At 36.9% G+C, this 16,972-nt stretch overlaps 1 protein-coding gene across 1 annotated transcript in view; it reads left to right on the forward strand.

Moving 5' to 3' along the window:
* The window catches only part of PAFAH1B1 (platelet activating factor acetylhydrolase 1b regulatory subunit 1), a 75,643-nt gene that overhangs the window by 25,193 nt on the left and 33,478 nt on the right, over window positions 1-16,972 (forward strand). The window contains exon 2 of the mRNA XM_037133686.2: window positions 7,058-7,279. Coding sequence (XP_036989581.1) covers window positions 7,248-7,279 — 32 coding nt within the window. The 5' untranslated portion in view covers window positions 7,058-7,247. The remainder of the gene's footprint in view (window positions 1-7,057; window positions 7,280-16,972) is intronic.

Raw genomic sequence — 16,972 nt, forward strand, 5'->3', positions numbered from 1 at the left:
ATGAACTCCTTGAATTTGATCTTATCTGAGAAGCACCTTATCTGTCCTTCCATTTTAAATGAAAGTTTTGCTGGATAGAGCAATCTTGGTTGTAGGTCTTTAGATTTCATGACTTGGAATACCTCTTTCCAGCCCCTTCTTGCCTGTAAGGTCTCTTTTGAGAAATCCGCTGACAGTCTGATGGGGACTCCTTTGTAGGTGACTGTCCCCTTAGCTCTTGCTGCTTCTAGGATTCTCTCCTTCATTTTAATCTTGGCTAATGTAATTACGATGTGCCTTGGTGTGTTCCTTCTTGGGTCCAACTTTTTTGGTACTCTCTGAGCTTCCTGGATTTCCTGGAAGTCTATTTCCTTTGCCAGATTGGGGAAATTCTCCTTTATTATTTGTTCAAATAAGTTTTCCACTGGTGGCTGTGCCTTTCCCCCTTCTGGTACCCCTATAATTCGGATGTTGGAGCGTTTAAAGATGTCCTGGAGGTTCCTAAGACTCTCCTCATTTCTTTGAATTCTTGCTTCTTGACTCTTTTCTGTTTGGCCATTATTTGGTTTCTTCTGGTCCACTCCATTGATTTGAGTCCCAGTTTCCTTTTCATTGCTATTGGTGTCCTGTGCAATTCCATTCATTTCAATTAGTTTCGCCTTCATATATTTGTCTAATTTGTCCGTATAATCAACCAGTTCTGTGAGGATCCTGATCACCAATTTTTTAAACTGTGCGTCTGTGAGTTTTGCTATTTCTTCATCGCTTAGATTTATTTCTGGGGCTCTGAGATCCTCCTGCGCCATTCTTGGTCTGTTCGGGCCCTTTAAGTGTGAGAAGCGTCGGCTTGGATTCCCAGGTCGCTGGGTTGTGACGCTGTATGTGGGGGCGTGGCCAGAGCGGGGAAATGGCAACCCCCTCTGCCGCTTCTCACAGCTGGGTGTGGAGGAGCAGTGCCTTAGGTGGTTCACCTGGGCCGGGCCACTCAGAGTCGCTGGGTTATGACGCTGTATGTGGAGGTGGGGTCAGAGCAGGGAAATGGCGGCGCCCTCCACTGCCGTTTGCCGTGGGGACCTGCCGGCCCGGTCCAACCGCCCACTCCCTCGCCTGTCCACCCTCGCACAAATGCGCGACCTCAGTCAACACGCAGCCCCGGGCCTGGCTGTCTCCCCCGAGGTCGCTCGCCTGGTTGCTCGCTGGGTCGCTCACTAGGTCTGACCCTGTGCCTGGATTCCGCGGGCCTGAGTGTGTCTGGCCGAGTCCTCCTGTGCAACCCTGCTCCGCCAGCCGCTGGTTTCGCCCCTTACCGGTCAGGCTGAAGAATTTGTTGTTGATGGACTTCCGAAAAGTTCAATTTTCCGTGTTCTGGCTGTGTTTTCTGTTGCTAATATTTAGTTCTCTCTAATCTTGGTTGTGGGAGAAGGCATAGCACATCCACCTATGCCTCCATCTTGGCGGAAGTCCCCTCAAGTTCTTTAGATTCTATATTTCCCCTACTATTCTTGTCCTCCCCCCTATCTATTTTCTACCTACCGTCTTTGCTACTTATTCTCTGTACCTTCTCCCTCCTTCGCCTCCTCCCGCTCCCCTGTTGCTAATCCTCCATGTGATCTTCATTTCTGTGGTTCTGCTCCTGATCTAGCTGTCCTTAGTTTGCTTTTGTTTTAGGTGTGGTTCTTAATATCTGTGAGTGTGCTGTCCTTTCACTGTTCATATTTCTTATCTTCTTTTTCTTAGATAAGTCCCTTTAACATTTCATATAATAAGGGCTTGATGATGATGAATTCCTTGAATTTGGTCTTATCTGAGAAGCACTTTATCTGTCCTTCCATTCTAAATGAAAGATTTGCTGGATAGAGCAGTCTTGGATGTAGGTCTTTGGATTTCATGACTTGGAACATTTCTTTCCAGCCCCTTCTTGCCTGTAAGGTCTCTTCTGAGAAATCAGCTGACAGTCTGATGGGAACTTTTTTGTAGGTGACTGTCCCCTTATCTCTTGCTGCTTCTAGGATTCTCTCCTTCATTTGAATCTTGGCTAATGTAATTATGATGTGCCTTGGTGTGTTCCTTCTTAGGTCCAACTTCTTTGGGACTCTCTGAGCTTTCTGGACTTCCTGGAAGTCTATTTCCTTTGTCAGATTGGGGAAGTTCTCCTTTATTATTTGTTCAAATAAGTTTTCCACTTGTGGCTGTTCCTCTTCCCCTTCTGGCACCCCTGTAATTTGGATGTTGGAGAGTTTAAAGATGTCCTGGAGGTTCCTAAGCCTCTCCTCATTTTTTGGAATTCTTATTTCTTCATCCTTTTCTGTTTGGTCATTTTTTTCTTCCTTCTGGTCCACTCCCTTGATTTGAGTCCCAGTTTCCTTTCCATTACTATTGGTTTCCTGTGCCTTTCCCTTCATTTCAATTAGTTTAGCCTTCATATGTTCCTCTAATTTGTGGCTAAAATCAACCAGTTCTGTGAGCATCCTGATCACCAGTGTTTTGAACTGTGCATCTGAAAGTTTGGCTGTTTCTTCGCCACTTAGATTTATTGGCTCTGGGGCTCTGAGTTGTTCTTGAGCCATGTTTTGATCTGTACGTGCCTGTGTTAAGTATGAGGGGCAGAGCCTTAGGTGTTGCCAGGGCGGGTCAACCCAATGACTGGGTTGTGAGGCTGTATGTGGTGGCGGGGTCAGAGAGGGAGCAATCAGTGGCGCTTGTTCCAAGCTCTCAGTCTCCTCTGTCGCTTCCCACAAGCTGGCACCTTTTCAGTTGGTGCTTTTAGGCTTTATTTCCCATTGCTGGGGCTCTGGGTTGCACAGTCTATGTTGCTTCCCGTTTTTGCCCAGTTTATCTGTGCACGAATATGTGACCGCAGCCCAGCGCTGCCTGCACTCCCAGTTCTGGCTGCCACTGCCTTTTCCTGCCACAACCCCTCTTTGCAAGCCGCCAACTCCACCCCTCTTACTGGTCTGGTTGAATGGTCGTCAGACTTCTGTACAGTTCAGTTTTCTGTCTCTTCTGGTTGTGTTTTTGTTTCGAAATCTTTGTTGTCCTTAATTTTGGTTGTGCAAGGAGGCACAGTGTTTTTACCTGTGTCTCCATCTTGGCAGGAAGTCCTTGTCTTTGACTTGCTTGACTTTTCTCACTTTCTTGCTGCCCATATCTAGTCACCTGCACAAAAGATTTCCCCCATAAATAATTTAAATTCATCTAATTCTCTTTATTTACTGCTGCTATGCTAGTACAAATCACCATCATCTATCACCTTCATTACTGTAAGCCTCCTTTCTGGCCTTTCCTTTCCAGTCTTTCTGATCCATTGTTCATTATAGAAGTGAGAATGATTTTTCCTCAGAGCTTATCTAGGGGCTCCCATTGTTCCTAGGACAAATTGTAAAGACCCAAGTGTGTTTTGTGATCAAGCCCCCTACCAACCTATTCATCTTCATCCTGAGCAATCATCCCCTATGTGGTAATACTTGTCACACTTTTCACACTTTAAGTTGCCCATTTGTTGGATGACTCTTCCAGTATACTGTAGCTTCTTGAGTGTAAAGACCAAGTTGTTTTCCTCATTACACATGGCACCTGGTACATGCATAGTGTTTTGTAATGTTTGTTGAATGAGTTAACTTAACTTATCAGTACACCAACATACATTCAATGATTTGTCTTGTTTGGTTATTAGATCATTCTTGTATTCCAGTACTGTTATTCTTGTACATTGATTTGCTTTTTTGCTGAGAAACAGTCTCTCTGTAATTAAATAAGACCTTGTAGTGTACATAATATAATAGATTTTTTCCTTATTAAAACACAGATTTATGCCGTGTTTTAATAAGAAACACGTTTCTTTTCACTTTGATTTAATATTAATTAATTCTCTGTCAGTGGATTACCATTGTTTTAGTTAATAGAAACCTGTAGACAATTCAGATAGTCACCACCATCAAGTAATCCTTACTCTACTGTGACCTTTGTCAGGGTATATGAGACCCTAGATGCTTTAATTTGGTGATAAGGCTTAGAAAGTGAGGCTTACATATTTAGGAGTTTCTAAATACCAAGAGGGATGGTTTTCTGAGTTGTCCATTGTGCTTGCTTCTCAGTCTCCTATTTCTTATTGACAGTCATATATCTCTAATTTAGACATAGTGGTTGTGGTGTTTTTCAGCTCTCAGTTTGAGCTAGCTGGCCTCCAGGTTGGAAGTATAATTAAAGATCATAAAATAAATCCCTGATTATGTTTACTAGAAGTTCTCAGTAGAGAAGTATTTCCATTAAAATGGCAGCTGCCACTGGGAACATCTGGACCCTCACTCTTTCATTCAGGGCTCACATTTAAAACCAGGGTTTGCTCTTTCATTTTTTCTGGACTAGGTTATTCATCACTATATCCTCAGTGCCTGGAATAGTGCCTGCTGAGGCATGAAAAGTACTAAAGAAGTACTCTCTGTCTCTTCTGTCCATGTTTTGTCTCTTGATATATCAGTGATACCACAGTCCCTTCTTTAGATGTTAATTTCATTTCATTTGGAGGATGATTTTCTATTTCTTTCAAGTGTCCCTTCCAATTTAATTTTGTAATATCATAGTGCATTTTAAGTGAGAATATCTCCAATACATTTCCTAAATACAGTAGAAATTCTCTCATTTTTGTACAATGTGATAAGACTACATTTTTTTTAATGGGAGATTTGAAGAGTAATTGTTTAAGAAAGTTTGATTTTTCTTTTATCTATACCGTGATACTTTTTGGATATTGTATGGGAATTGATTTTATAATGTTACAAGTGTAAAGAAGGGGCTCTGAAATATTAAGTAACATTGTCTAAAAACTAGGTTAGAGAATTGGCTTACTGTGTGAGTACCTAAAATCTAGGGCAGTTCATTCTATGTTTTTTTAAACACATGATTCTGAAGGATACAAAATGAAGTAAAATAATATTAAATTCTTTTTTTATTTTTAGGATTGTATTTATTTATTTTTAGAGAGAGGGGAAGGGAGAAACAGAGGGAGAGAAATGTCAAGATGTGGTCACCTCTTGCATGGCCCCCACTAGGGACCTGGCCTCCAACCCAGGCCTGTGCCCTGCCTGGGAATCTAACTGGCAACCCTTTGGTTCGAAGGCCAGTGTTCAATGCACTAAGCCATACCAGTCAGGGCTCTTCCTTTTTCTTTTTTTTAAGATTGACATATTCTTGGAGAGGGGAAAGAAGGAAGAGAAACATCAATGTGTGGTTGCCCTCGTGTACCCCCTACCGGGCTCCTGGCCTGCAACCTATGCATGTACCTTAGACTGATAATTGAACCAGTGACTCTGGTTTGTAGGCCGGCACTCAATCCATAGAGCCACAGCAGTCAGGGCTTAAGTTATTTCTTGATTTTTAAAAAAAGATGTTAATTTATTTATTTTCACAGAGAGGAGAAGGGAGGGAGAAAAAGAGAGAAACAACATGCCCCAAACTGGGGCACTGCAACGCAGGCATGTACCCTGCCTGGGATCAAACCAGCGACTTTTTGGTTCACAGGCCAGCACTCAAGCCCCTGAGCCACACCAGCTGAAGCAAATTATTTCTTGATTAAATGCATTAGTTAAGAGGCATTAGATTACTAGTTTATTTACATTGTAAATATTGGGTTGACCAAAATGTCCACATGTGTTGTATTTTGTTTTGTTTTTGTAAAATTAAAAGACACGTTTTTATTTTCACCAGTCACTTGGGTGATTTGGATATTTTGAGTATGTTTGATTGATTTAGATATTTTTAGTATGTTGGCTATCTCCTTCTGTTGGCTTCTATTAGTTAGAGGCCAAGGGTGCTGCTAAACATCTTCCAAATTCATAAGACAGCCCCACAACAAAGAATAATTTGGATAGCCCTGGTGGGGAGGGGGATGGCCAAAAAAAGAGAATTATTTCGCCAAAATGTCAAAAGTAACAAAAAAACCTCACAAATCACTTTTGAGATGATTGATCAGTCACAGCACTTTGTCCATACACTGCACAAATCTTTTCTGTGTTTCAATTGCCTTTTTACGTTTCTTCAAATAATAAAGCATAATGTACTGAAATGTGTATTTTTTTCCATGTTTAATATTTAAACGGCTGCATAAAAATTCGCCAATTTTGCTCTGGCTGGTGTGGCTTGGTGGATTGAGCATCAGCCTGTGAACTGCAAGGTCACTGGTTCAACTCTCCCAGTCAGGGCACATGCCTGGGTTGTGGGCCAAGTCCCCAGTAGGGGGCCCGGTGAGAGGCAACAACTCAATGTTTCTCTTACTCATGATGTTTCTCTCCCTTTCTATCTGCCTCCGTTACCTGCTCTCTAAAAATAAATAATAAATAGAATCTTTAAAAAAATTTACCAATTTTGATTTTTTTTAATGCATGTTGATATGACAGTTGTCACAATACAGTATAACAGAATTGTTTTGAATAAAGACAGCTAAGCACTACTAGAGCCATCTTAACAGAAAAAATGTAACGGACATTTCAGCCAACCCAATATTAGCAATTCTAAGATTATTGGTGACTAATATTTAATTTTGAAGGTTACTTCAGTTATGGTTGTCAATCTTTTGGTTTGTGGACAGTTTATGAAGTCATCTGTCATGCCTATTTCAGATTGTTCCTTTTTGGTAAATTAGAATTTTTATTTTTTATCCTTAAAGGGAGTATCATAGTCTTCTTAGAGAGGTTATATGTTAATATTTGAAATTTAGTAAAATTAGTATCAATATATCTGGTGGACGACATGGTAGGGAGAAGGTAAATTATTTTCTTTTTCCAATTTTTAAATTTTTAATTTTTCCTTTTTATTGAATTTATTGAGGTGACACTGCTTAATAGTTATACAGATTGGGAGTGGGGAAATCTAAAAACAGTCCCGTAAACTATTAAATTTAAAATAGCATAAAATACTATATATTTTGGTATTGATTTTCACAATAGGTTGAAAAATCTATAATATTATTCATATTAGCATCACATTAAAACTCATCTTTGAAAGTGTGTACTACAGTAATAATTTAGAAGTAATTTAAATTCTAAGTGAAAGAAATAATAATCTTTTCTCTCTTTTTCCTCAGGTGGAATGAATCTTACTTTTTGACTGTCTCCTGGTGACTTGTTGAATTCACTTGTAAAAGAAGCATCTTCTCCTGTGTGGAAGCCACTTAGTGGCATATTTAATTATAAACCCAGGGATCACAAAGCTTTTTGATTTCCCAAAGGAGGGGACATACCACTATATCAAATAAGCTTGACATTACAGCCAAAATGGTGCTGTCCCAGAGACAACGAGATGAACTGTAAGTTTCTTTGTTCTTTTTTAATTTCTTATAAAGGACAAAGTAGTACATTAAAATACAGCCTTGGTAGTAGATCTGTTCTCAGATTAAAACTGTTGTTAGGAGTGTTTAAATATTGATGCGGGCAGTTTGGTCTGATTTTAAAACTGGGTCTTACTTTGACATAGCACTATGTACCCTTGTGACCTTATTGTGTATAAGTTTAAAGCAAAACAAACAAATTATTTGGGTTAAGTTTGTCTTAAATATATTATCTCATTCATTTGGAAGATAGGTGCTTCAGAGTGCTTTTAAATTATTTTATGTGGCTCCATATATTAGAAAAATGAAAGCTTTTTTGTTATCACTGCTAAGGCCTTTCCTTTGCCTTATTGTACTTTTTAATCATCCTTTGGTTATTAGAGAGGATTTGAATTTTTATGCAGTGGCTAACATAATAGTTATTGTACAAATGCATTAATTGGATAGACATGAAAATGATTTGACCACTGCTATTATGAAGGATTTTATAGCATTCTATTTTTGTAGGTGAAGAATATGGTGGAAAAGTTTTAGTTTTGTGTTCTGGTTTTTAAATTTTTCCTGTGTGGGGGTTTTTTTTTTTTTTTAAGAAAACTCTGGAAATAATTTAAAATTTCTAGATTTGTAAGATAAGTACAAAGAATATATACATACATTAAATTTTATCTAAATTCACCTGTTGTTAACATTTTGTGCCATTTGCTTTATCATTTGCACTCTGTAGCTGTATATACACACAAATATATTTTTCGAAAACCATTTGAAAGTATGTTGCATATATCAAGGACCTTTCTCCCAGGTGCTTTTAGTGTGCAGTTTCTAAGAATAAGGATTCTTCTATAAAACCACAGTACAGTTTGCAATTTCCGTAACTTTAATATTGAAACAATACTTTTATTTTTCTGTAGTTCAATTTTGTCAGTTGACCCAGTAATGTCTTTTATGGTAATATTTTAATCCTCTCTAGTACACCATCCAGTCCAGGACTAGGTATTGTATTCAGTTGTCATAAGTGTCATTTAGTCTGGAACATTTCCTAAACCTTTCTTTGTCTTTCATGGCATTGACATTTTTGAAGCCCCCCTCCTCTCGAATAGAATGTTCCTTGTTTTGCATTGGTCTGATGTTTCCTCATGAGTAGATTCAGTGTATGCGTTCTTGGCCAGGCTACTACGTAAGTAATTTTGGATTCTCAGGAGACCCATAATGTTCATCCATCCCTCAGTGATGTTAATTTTGATCCCTCAGTAAAGATCCCTGATTTAAAAAAAAAAAAATTCCTGATTTCTCTGCCGTATAGTTACTATTCCTTCCTTTTTAACAAATAATGGGGGTGACACTGTAAGACCATGCAAACATTCTTTTTTTTTTTAGATTAAAAAATAAATATTTATCTTTAGAAGGGAAGGGAAGGAGAGAAGGAGAAAAGGAGAGAAATATCAATGTTTGGTTGCTTCTCATGGGTCCCCTCCTGGGAACTGGCCTGCAACCTAGGCATTTCCTCTGACTGGGAATCGAACCATGATCCTTTGATTCATAGGCCCGCACTCAATCCACTGAGCTACACCAGCCAGGGCAACATTCTTATTTCCCACTAATATTCCCCCTCGCATCCCCACCATGGTTGCACAGTAATAGTTTTTCAACTTATTCTTTCTGCATTTGTTAATCAGCACTAAGCATTTTACTGTAACCAAGGGACCTTCTTTTTCTCCATTTTACTTGTCTTTTCATTATTGATATGAACTCATGGATTCTCATATTTTCAATAGTCTCATCATTCACTACTATTTTTATTGCTTTGGTGCGGGAATTGTTCTAGATTGTCCCATAGGAGACAGTTGGCTTTTATATATACCATTATCATTTTTTATGTGCACTTCCTTACTTTCTTTCATAACAAGATGTGCTAGGCTTATTGTGTACCAATCCTGCCTTAACCCTAGAATCAGCATTGCTATAACAAGCGTTGGTTCCCTAAGTGGAGACATTAAGTATTAAACATTAAAATATAAGATACTAAGTGTACTTATTGCTACTGGGTTGTTTTTGCTTCTGGACCCTTTAAAGAGACAGAACTAGTGCTGACTGGTTTAGCTCAGTGGATTAAGCATGGACTGTGAACCAAAGGATCACCAGTTTGATTCCCAGTCAGGGCATATGCCTGGGTTGTGGGTCAGGTCCCCAGTGGGGGCAACATGAGAGTCAACCACACATTGACATTTCTCTCCCTCTGTTTCTCCCTCCTGTCCCCTCTCTCTAAGAATAAATAAATAAAGTCTTTAAAAATAGAAAATAAAGAGGACTAGGAAATACATATATATACACATATATGTGTATGTATGTATGTATGTAAACACATACATACACGTGGTATATATGTGTACTAAGTTTTCTCAGTCTTGACAGTGTTGACATTTTGGGCTAAGTAAGTCTTTGCTGTGGGGGCTGTCCTGTACACACTGTTGGTTGTTTTGCAACATGCCTGGCCTCTGCGCATTAAATGCCATAATTAACAGTGTCTCTGGATGTTGCCACTGTCCTCTGGGGAGCAGAATGTCCCATTGAGAACCACTGATGTATATATACATATACCCATACTTATTTTAGAAATTAAATAAGACTATGATATCTCTAATTCTGCTAGTTTCTTTCTTGTCTTTCCTTCTGTGATATTTATCTCTTTTAATACACTGACTCTCAAGTCATTTGTTCAATCTTGTAATACTTCTAAAATAGTTTCAGAATTATGTTCATGCCATTTCAAAAAGAAAAAAGTCCTGGAAAGGGTTTAGAATTTGTACGCAGTTTTCCTTCCACCCATCCATCCTGCCCAAGACAGTATGTAATCAAATACAGCAAGTCCTCAAATACTGTCATTTGCTTCAGAGGCATCTCATATCATTACAACTTTGATTAAATGCCATAGGAACTTAACTCTTCATTTTATATCAGTTAGCCTGTGGTAAAATTCATCTCATTATCTGTCATATCATTAAACTTATTATTAATGATACGAAGTAAGGCCTTACCGTACTGGGCTTGCAGGTTACATGATTAGTTTTGTTTTGTTTTGTTCTTTGTGTGGTTTATATTACTTTAAGTAAGTTGGGTTTATCTGTTCCTAGTCAATTCAGATCTTTTTTCTAGATGCCTTATGTCAGCTGACTTTAAGTCATGCTTTTTATTCTTCATTTTCAGATGAGTATTTAAACATTATAGCCACATTTACTCTCATTTTCAGATGAGTATTTAAATATTATAACCACAAATAAGAGCTTTAATTTGGACAAAAATTGAGATAGGTAGAACCTAATTTTAGTGGCTAAGTTTGCAAAGATTTTTACATAAAAATTGACTTAATGGTGCTCAAGTAGAAAATTTGTCTTAACAGATCTAAATGTAAATTTAGGAAATAAATGCAGACTCTTCCAGTTCTTAGTAAGGAAATAAAATGAAGGTTTTTTATTTTTCTTTTATTTTTGAAAACAATGGAAACGTGATTATGTACCTCTTACAAATAAGATAAATTTTGGCACCTAAGTTTGCCTCCTTTTTTCTTTTTTTAGATTTTATTTATTTCTTCTTAGAGAGAGGTAGAGAAACATCTATAATTAAGAGAGAAACATTGATCAGTTGCCTCTAGCATACCCTGAACCAGGGACCTGGCCTGCAACTGAGCCATGTGCCCTGACTGGGAATTGAACCAGTCAACTTTTCTTTTGCAGGGTGACACCCAACCACCTGAGCCTCACTGCTCAGGGCTCAATTGCCTTTATAATAATTTAGTGGGATTTTTTTTCTGTTTTTTAAAACCATTTTTATTTTTCAGTTACGGTTGACATACATTATTATATCAGGAATATAATAGTTTCAAGTGTACGCCCCAGTGATTAGACACTATATAATTTACTAAGTGATTGTCCCAATAAATCTCACACTGACACTGTACATAATTATTACAATATTATTGACTATATTCCTTATGCTTTACTTCACATTCCCATGACTATTCTGGAACAACCAATTTGTGCTTAATCTCTTCACCTTTTTCACCCATTTCCCCAATCGCCACCCCTCCCAATCTGGCAGCCATCAAAATGTTCTCTGTATTTATGAATCTGTTTCTGTTCTGCTTGTTCCTTTATTTTTTGGATTCAGTTATTGATAGATATGCATTTAGTGCCACTTTATTGTTTATATTTTTTATCTTTTTCTTCCCTATCTTCTTAAAGAAGACCCTTAACATTTCATATAATACTACTTTGGTGGTGATGAACTCCTTTAGGTTTTTTTTTGTGGGGGGAGCTCTTTATATGTCCTTTGACTCTAAATGATAGCTTTGCTGGGCAGAGTAATCTTGGTTATAGGTCTTTGCTTTCCATCACTTTGAATATTTCTTGCTAACTCCTTCAGCTGGTAAAGTTTCTGTTGAGAAATCAGCTGAAATCAACAGTATTATGGGATCTCAACAGTATTATGGGAGTCCCTTGTAAGTAACTAACTGCTTTTCTCTTGGTACTTTTAAAATTCTCTTTTTATCTTTAACCTTTTCTGTTTTTAAAAAATCCCCACCTGAGGATACGTGTATTGATTTTAGACAGAGAGGAGGAAAGAGAGAGAAATACTGATGTGTATGCACCCTGACTAGGGATTGAACCCACAACATTTTGGTTTAAGGGATAGTGCTCCAACCTACTGAGCAATCTGGTCACAGCTAACCTTTTCCATTTTATGATATGTCTTGGTGTGGGCCTCTTTGGATTCATCTTGTTTGGGATTCTGTATACTTCCTGTACCTGTATGTCTTTTGCATTAACCAAGTAAGGGAAGCTTTCTGTCATTTTTTCAGATACGTTTTCACTTTCTTCCACTCTCTCCTTCTTCTAGTGCTGCCATGATGAGAATGTTGATGTACTTGAAGTTGTCCCAGTGGCTCCTTAAACTATCTTCATTTTTTTATGCTTTTTATTTTTTGGTGTTCTGATTGTAGGTTTTGGGCTTCCTTATTGTCCAAATTGCTGATTTAATTCTCAGCTTCACCTACTTTACTATTGATTCCCTATAAGTTATTCTTTATTTGAGTTAGTGTATCCTTCATTTTTTAAAAAAGATTTTTTAAAATTTATTTTTATAGAAGGGAAGGGAGGAAGGAAGAGGAAGAGAAACATCATTGTGTGGTTGTTTCTCATGTGCCACCTACTGGGGACCTGGCCTGCAACCCAGGCATGTGTCCTAGACTGGGAATTGAACCAGTGACCCTTTGGTTTGCAGGCTGGTGCCCAGTCCACTGAGCCACACCAGCCAGGGTGGTATCCTTCGTTTTTAACTAGTCCTTTTTTAATGCAGTTGAGGTTCTCACTAAATGCATTGATCATCCTATAGCCAGTGCTTTGAACTCTACATCTGATAGATTGCTTTTCTTCATCTTGTTTAGTAGTACTTTTTCTTGAGTTTTATTCTTTTCTTTTATTTGGGACATGTTCCTCATTTTGGAAGCCTCCCTGTGTTTGTTTCTATGTATTAGGTTGAGCTGCTAGGTCTGTCTTCCCAGGCTTGGTAGAATGGCCTAATGTAGTGCATGTTTTATAGAGTCCAGAGGCACAGCCTCTCTAATCACCCAAGCTGGACACTCAGGGTGTACCTTCCCCTCCATATTTTAGCATTTCTAATAGGTTGGATAGCATTTAACCTATAAAATTCTTTGAGATATTGTTTGGGTAGAAATAAAACAAAATTTTAAATACTTGAAAAAGGTAATTTTAAGCAGTGCTACTAAATGAGATTCAACTGAACAAATGCGTACAGTATTGCTTCCCTTCTATGTTCTTTTCTATTTTTATGTATATAAATTTAATACTATAAAAAACATTTTTGTGGGTGTGACAAATATATTTTATAAGTTTAAGATAGTAGAAAATAAAATTATTTTGCTTCATGAGTAGTATTATAGATAAAACCAGTTTTCTGATTTCTAGCTCATTATTCATTGAACAGGATTCTGTTACTAAAATTAATAAGTCAAAATGTAAACATTAGCCCCCCACCTCAGTTTCTGATTCTTCTCAGACATCGTTGCCACCATTACCTCTGTATTTTATAATCTTTTAATATATTTTTCATGTGTTTATTTAAAATTCATGAATTTTTTTATGATTTATAAAATAGAATTGTACTTTACAACCTGTTTTTATCCCCCTTTCTGTGAATCGGAAATGGTATTATCTGTTGTTAGTTCACCTGATAGTTACTTTTTTTTTTTTGATAGTTACTTTTAACACAATTTAGACCTTTATTTCTTTATCACATTTTATTCATTTTTCCCCATGAAAGATGAATCAAGTTTTATTTTTATGTTGTCCTGCTTGATAATTGCATTCTGCTTGATTTCTTGCTCATCTGTAATTCTGTTATGCTATAACTTTCCCATTTTTGCACATTTTTATAACAGCTTTATTGAAGTATGATTTACATAAAAAGCACTACACATATTTCATGTGTGCAGTTTGATGAGTTTGGACCCTTCCTGTATTCTAATTTTGATTACTCTGTTAGTTGGGTAGATTCTGTCATTATGTACTTTTCTCAAGACAGGCTCATAAATGGACCTCCCTGAGTCTTTGCATGTTAGGAAATAAAATTTTTCTTGCTCCCATAAATGAATGACAAGTAGAAAGTTAGGTGACCAATTCTTAGATTACACATTTTTCCCACTTAGAGCTTTATAAATATTAAGGGGAAAAAATTGCCACTCAGTAGGTTACAAAGAAAAATCTCTAATTCCAAAAAACCAAAAGTCACTTAGGCCTTATTACTGACCATAATGAAAAAGAAAATTAATACCAAAGGATAATATCAAAAATTAATACCAAGTAAATAAAATACTGTGGCATAGGTAAATAGGTTAGGAGAACATTAAAGTTCAGAGGCTGGCCTATTCTGTCTATGGAAATGTAGCATCCAGTAAAGATGGCATTTTACATCAATAGGAAAAAGATGTGCTATTTAGCTAAACTTGAGTCCAGATGAAGTGAAAGCCCAAATGTTAAACACAAACCAAATAACAATGTAAAAGTGGTAAAAGAAAAATACTACCTTTAGCCTTGTCTGGGTAGCTCAGTTGGTTAGAGTATCATCTGGATGTGCCAAGGTTGCAGGTTCAATCTCCAGTCAGGGCACATATAAGAATCAGCCAATGAATGCATAAATAAGTGGAACAACAAATTGGTGTTTCTCTCTCTTCCTCCCTCTCTCTGTTTCTGTCTCTCAAATCAATGAATAAAAATTTGAAAGAAAAGAAAATACTGCCTCTTGGTAGAAAAGGACTTTCTAAAGATATTAAACATGGAAACCAAAAGCAAAATTGGTTAATTTATAGCAAAATATAAATAAAATATTCATATACTTTATATTTTCTTGAGGAAAATATTTTCTTCTTTCTAGAAGAAAGACCTCAAACAAAATTAAAATATAAAGGAAGTGGCTGGGGAAAATATTTGTAGCACATGTAACAAAGAGATGGCATTTAGAATAATATAAAGGAGTTTTAAAAATTGCCATAAACCCTGACTGGTGTAGCTCAATGGATTGAGCATGGGCTGCAAACCAAAGGGCTGCCAGTTTGATTCCCAGTCAGGGCACATGCCCAGGTTGCAGGTCAGGACCTCCATGGGGGCCACATGAGGGCAACCGCACATTAATATTTCTCTCCCTCTTCCCTTCCCCTCTCTCTAAAATAAAGATAAATAAATAAAACCTTAAAAAAGATTTACTTTTAATTAAATTACTACAAATTATTACAACCTGTAAAAGAAGGAGAAAAAGATAGTACTAAGGTCATTCACAAGCAAAACAAATAAAAAATTAGCTAATAAATATTAAATAATGTTTAACATCTATAAGCAAAACAAGATATGGTTTGTTCTCCAAACAGTATCCAAAATGAAAAAAATTTTGGTGATAGCCTTTGCTAGCAGGGGTGTTGGGAAATGGGTTTTTCCTGCTGGTGGTGAATATGCATTGTTAGAATTTTTTTCCAAGTCAATTTGATAATATCTTTTAAAAATATATAGGTGTTTTGATTTAACAGTTCATATTTGTAAAGAACTTTTTTAATACATGCAAACATTTCTATAGGAATATTTATGTAAAAGGATGTTTGTTCCATTGTTTTCAGTGGTAAGAAACTGGTAACTACCTAAAACCTACACCCATTCTATGAGATATACTATATAGCAGTTTAAAAATGTGATATATTTACCTGGCTGGTGTAGCTCAGTGGATTGAGCGCGGGCCTGCGAACCAGACAATCGTGGTTCGATTCCCAGTCAGGGCACATGCCTGGGTTGAGACCAGTTCCCTGCAGGCCAGTTCCCAGCAGGGGACCCACGAAAGGCAACCATACATTGATGTTTCTCTCCCTCTCTCCTTCCCTTCCCCCTTAAAGATAAATAAATAAAATATTTTTAAAAAATGTGATATATTTATGTGTATCTACATGGAAAGAGCTCTAAGATCATAGTAAGTGAATTTATCAGGTTGCTAAATAAGATGGTATATATTTATATTAAACCCCCCACAACTATATTTATGTATTTCTTTTGTGCCTATATCTTATAGTTGCACAGACAGAAGCTTGAAAGGATATACTAAATTGTTCACAGTGGTTGCCTCTGAAGAGAATGAGATTGAGTAAGGATGGAATAAAGATTTGTGACAGTATTGTTTCAGTATTTATAAGGCAAATGTATTTATTTGTTTATTATGAAAGTAAAACTTTGATGGGTTTTTTAAAACAAATAAACTGTAGATAATCTTTGACATCTTGGGTTGCAGTGGAGAAATTTTAGGTCAGCCTGGTGTTTCTCCCTGCTTTTTACCAGGGTATTCATTGTAATTTTACCTTTATGTTCACCAGACTAGACTTTGGATATTTTTTGAGGAACATGTTTTAATATGTATTTTTTGGTCAATTATCGTTGACGGACGTTACTGGTTTCTGTTCATTTCAGGTGTACAGCATAGTGGTTAGACAGTTACATAATTCATGAAGTGGTCCCCTGATAAATCTAGTACCCTTACCTGGCATTATACAGTTACTACAATGTTTATTGATTATATTTACTAGTTCTTATTATATTTGGTTTTATCATATCATGTCTTTGGGATTCCTTTTTTTTGTTTGTTTGTTTGTTTTCTTAGTTTCAGTTACCTTAGATTTCTTTGAGAATATAGAGTATTTATAATTTTCTGCTTCCTGGGGTTATTTTTCCTCTTTAAAATATACTCTCTTTGTGTTATTTGCATTAGTTATTGCTTTTCTCCTTTTCCTCTTAAAAAAATCTGCTTGGGTCCTATATTGCATCCTTTTTCTTTTTTTTTTTTTTTTTTTACTAATATCTTTGAAGCTAGCTCTATTTGTAGGAAACAGTAGTTTGAAACTGAGTATGCTGTGTTACAGTACCTTTCTTCCATATTAGTACAGTCTTTTGCCCTAAGACAAGTTGCCTCTCAGCTTTCCAGATCTTCCTCAGCAGAGCCTACTACCTTCCTAAAGGATCTCAAGCCAGGTTGGATAATTTATCATTTATTTCTGTTAGCTAATTCTGACCAGCACATGTAAAGCTGAATTTTCTGTAACTTTCTCTTAAATCCTGCTTTACCTATAGACAG

This window comes from Artibeus jamaicensis, unplaced genomic scaffold, assembly GCF_021234435.1.
Source record: "Artibeus jamaicensis isolate MK-2021 breed Jamaican fruit bat unplaced genomic scaffold, CSHL_Jam_final contig_2790, whole genome shotgun sequence".
Lineage (NCBI taxonomy): Eukaryota > Metazoa > Chordata > Mammalia > Chiroptera > Phyllostomidae > Artibeus > Artibeus jamaicensis.